Here is a 3,614-nt window from a genome sequence, read left to right on the forward strand (position 1 = left end):
GCTGCTGCAGGCCACGCTGTCGGCGGTGGAGAAGGAGCTGCTGCTGCGCCAGCAGGCCATGGAGATGCACAAGCGCAAGGCCATCGAGTCCGCGCAGTCCGCCGCAGACCTCAAGCTGCATCTCGGTTACTGACACTCTACACTTCTATACTTAGTCTGCACATAAATACTGTTACAATTCAAAATTAACAAAAGCACCTGGAATCTGTCATTTTTATATTACTGTGATTGATGAACAAAAAAATTTTCTATATGTCAATATTTATGGCAACTTGGGGATAAATAAATTGTAAAAAACGACATGCGGGAAAGGGACAAAAACTACAAGAGAATAGTAAAAAGGTGTTCGTTGTCATTTGTTCATTGAATTTTATAAATGTAAACAAATTAAGTTTTTTACACATTCATGCGGATGAAGCTGCATGGGAACTGTTAGTATCAATACTTAGGAATTTGATCATGTCATCATTTACGTTATTTTTCTGCTGGAATTTCATTTTTCATTTAACGGTAAAATCAATAATCTTCTATGTAAAGATACGCACTTTTTTTCTCGATCGCTAGTTTTAATAATAATTGGAGAAAAACAGGGATGTTCTTATATTGTGTTTTTAAACATATATTTAACGATTTAATCGCACTGTCACAGAGAAGTACCACGCGCAGATGAAGGAGGCGCAGCAGGTGGTCGCGGAGAAGACGAGTGCGCTCGAGGCGGAAGCGTACAAAACAAAAAGATTACATGTGAGTGAGACATCAATCATACAATAAAAACATAGAAATAAACTCCTCAAATTAGCTTTTTTACTTCGGCCGTTCGGACTTAAAATTGTAAAGATCCGTTAAATATGAAAAGCCGTTTTAATAAAGTAGAAAGTATATAACATCCATTAATCTAAGGTCTAATCTTTCTCTTTTAATCATCATCATCAACTTGCTCTTGTCCCTACGGAGGGTCGGCACAGTATGTGCTGCTTTTCCATACAATTCTATAAGCCGTCATATCTGAATCTACCTCCTTCTTAAGAATATCCTTTTCACACAATCCATACATACTTTCATAATTTTCTGGTTTATGTCCCCATCCTCTCATCATTAAAAAAAAATGGTCCATACTTTCTCATTTAATAAATAACATAAATTAAAATGTAAGAATTTAGTACAAATAGCATGGTATGCAGGAGGAGCTGGCGATCCTGCGGCGCAAGGCGGAGCGCATGAAGAAGATGGAGCAGGCCGGCAGCAGCATGGACGAGGTGCTGCTGGAGGAGATCCGCGACTACAAGGAGACCCTCACCTGCCCCTCCTGCAAGGTATTGCCCTGCCACATTCTCTTTAAACTAAATAGATGTAGCAAATAAAAAGCTTTTTATCGAAATATTAACATCAATCGTGTCGAAAATCTTTAGATTCTACTAAAAATCATGGAAATCTTGTTAGATATTCGCAATAAAAAACATTCAAGAAATGCTGCAAAAAGTTTGTGCACTAAAATGTATCTATAGCTTTTGCGCGTGATTTTGTTCGCGCGAAATTAAATAAAACTTAGTAAGTAGTATGCTTTAATTTACCCTATGATCTAAATCTGCCAAATTTCATAGAGATCCATTTCGCCGTTTTCGAGATACCTTCTAAAAATTCGCTTATAATTTCAGTAAAATTGTATTTAATTTGATGTATCAGGTGAAACGCAAGGACGCGGTGTTGACGAAGTGCTTCCACGTGTTCTGCTGGGACTGCCTGCGCACGCGCTACGAGACGCGCCAGAGGAAGTGCCCCAAGTGCAACGCGGCCTTCGGCGCCAACGACTACCACCGCCTCTACCTCTCCACCTAGGCACCACTGCCTGTGACCTGCTGGAAGCAGCCCGCCACACACCCTCGGTTCTGACAGTTGAACATAAGAACTGTGCGTGTACACAATACTTTAACTGTTACTGGCAAAACTTAATTTAATTTACAGTCAACTTTATTTATCAAATTTTTATCTGACAGATAAAATAAACGGTAAAATTTTTATGCCTTTAACTTTAACTGTCAGATAAAACATTATCTTTCAGTTAAAGTTTTATCAGTTATAGTTTGCCAGTTAACTTTAAGTTAACCTATACACACTGTTAACTGAACAGTTCGATTCTTCGGTTAAAACTGTCGGTACTGTAAGTTTGTGCGTCTATGTATCTGAGGATGAAGTTTAATTTATATGCCTGAATGTCTCTCTTCTGTGCCTTGAAATGCGAACCAAATGTATGGAGATAATTAAATAAATCACTTCTCTGTCAGCTCTATAGATAACCGCGACAAAGTATACGTCCTTTCAAATATCTTGTCGGCTCAAGGCTAAAATGTTCCGAGCCCTCAAGATGTTTGAATACCTCTATACAAAATATGCCTTCATGTTTTAAGCTATGTACATAACGCCCGGTTTCGTTTATACATTGTTGTATATATTTGATTTGCGAGATAATTGTAAACAAGGCGAATATTTGCTATGATCTCACAGCATTAGCTACTTTTTATTTAATACCTGAGCGAGTTAGTGTATTTAAAAAGCAGTATTGAACAAAAATCATTAATTTTTAATAGTGTCCTTGTCGGAAAGTGAGTGGTTTTATTATTTTCAACCTTTTAAAAAGAACTTTATAAAGTTTAAGAACTTGTCCCACCAAATCGTAAATTGTCTGATAACAATCTAACGTGTAAAATATGTGATGGAAATATCGGCTTTTGTAATCTTTTCTGACAGTGACGTCAATTTCAAGCTATCTGAGCGTCTATCAGCCAGTGGTGGGACAGGCCCTAAAACTCGTTAAGACGATTAATAAAAGATAAAAATCTACGTTTTAAGTATTTTAGACAATTACATAATTCGTCTCGTTTAGTAAGTATAAAATATACATGTGCAAATACATATTATATCTTACTATAATAAATTCGAAATCTTAGTAAAATTCATAAATACGCCTCTTGATACTGAATTCAGAAGAGTTGCGTTTAGAATTCAATTGAAATGAGAAATTTGTAAATATCTAAATAATTTTACCATTAAAATGACAGGTTTTTTACTTTATTGGTTATGTTTCAAAATATATCCATAGACAATAAAATTGGCGGCAAATGGGTTAATTAAATTTGTCATTTCAATTGAATTTATTATAATTGTACTGAATGAATGCATTAATGATGTATGTCAGTTGTTTTTCTCAGCCTTTAAATATTTTGCGATTTCAAGTTGATTTTAATATGTTATTAGAAGCGCCATGTTTAATATTTAGACTTACGCATCCGTAGGACGGTTGATGATTCATTCCTTATTGTAAAGCTTTCCATGTATTTAATTATGAATTAAACAATACAATCATTGTAGGAATATTTAAATGCATTTTGCATACGGCTTGTGAATTGTATATTATGATTTTTTTATTTTATCATGAGGTGTAACGAGCCCTTTAAGAACGTGTTTTGGTGTAAAATAATTTATAAATTCGGTTAAGTTGGTGTTTGATGTTTGGTGTTCATTGTAAGACGTGTAATAACATGTTTCCTAGTGGACACGGTTATGTTGAGCAACAGTCAGTGTTAGTAACATAGATAGCTAAATAAATCACAACTGTA

General features: G+C 35.4%; 1 protein-coding gene across 1 annotated transcript in view; it reads left to right on the plus strand.

The window, feature by feature from the left end:
* LOC106109113 (E3 ubiquitin-protein ligase BRE1B) overlaps positions 1 to 2,682 on the plus strand; it is a 10,807-nt gene extending 8,125 nt beyond the window's left edge. Inside the window, exons 14-17 of the mRNA XM_013290515.1 lie at positions 2 to 125; positions 650 to 744; positions 1,182 to 1,313; positions 1,684 to 2,682. Of these exons, the coding sequence (XP_013145969.1) occupies positions 2 to 125; positions 650 to 744; positions 1,182 to 1,313; positions 1,684 to 1,836 (504 nt within the window). The 3' untranslated portion in view covers positions 1,837 to 2,682. The remainder of the gene's footprint in view (position 1; positions 126 to 649; positions 745 to 1,181; positions 1,314 to 1,683) is intronic.
* The last annotated feature ends 932 nt before the right edge of the window (positions 2,683 to 3,614 follow it).

The sequence above is a fragment of the Papilio polytes genome, unplaced genomic scaffold (assembly GCF_000836215.1).
Source record: "Papilio polytes unplaced genomic scaffold, Ppol_1.0 DF821289.1, whole genome shotgun sequence".
Lineage (NCBI taxonomy): Eukaryota > Metazoa > Arthropoda > Insecta > Lepidoptera > Papilionidae > Papilio > Papilio polytes.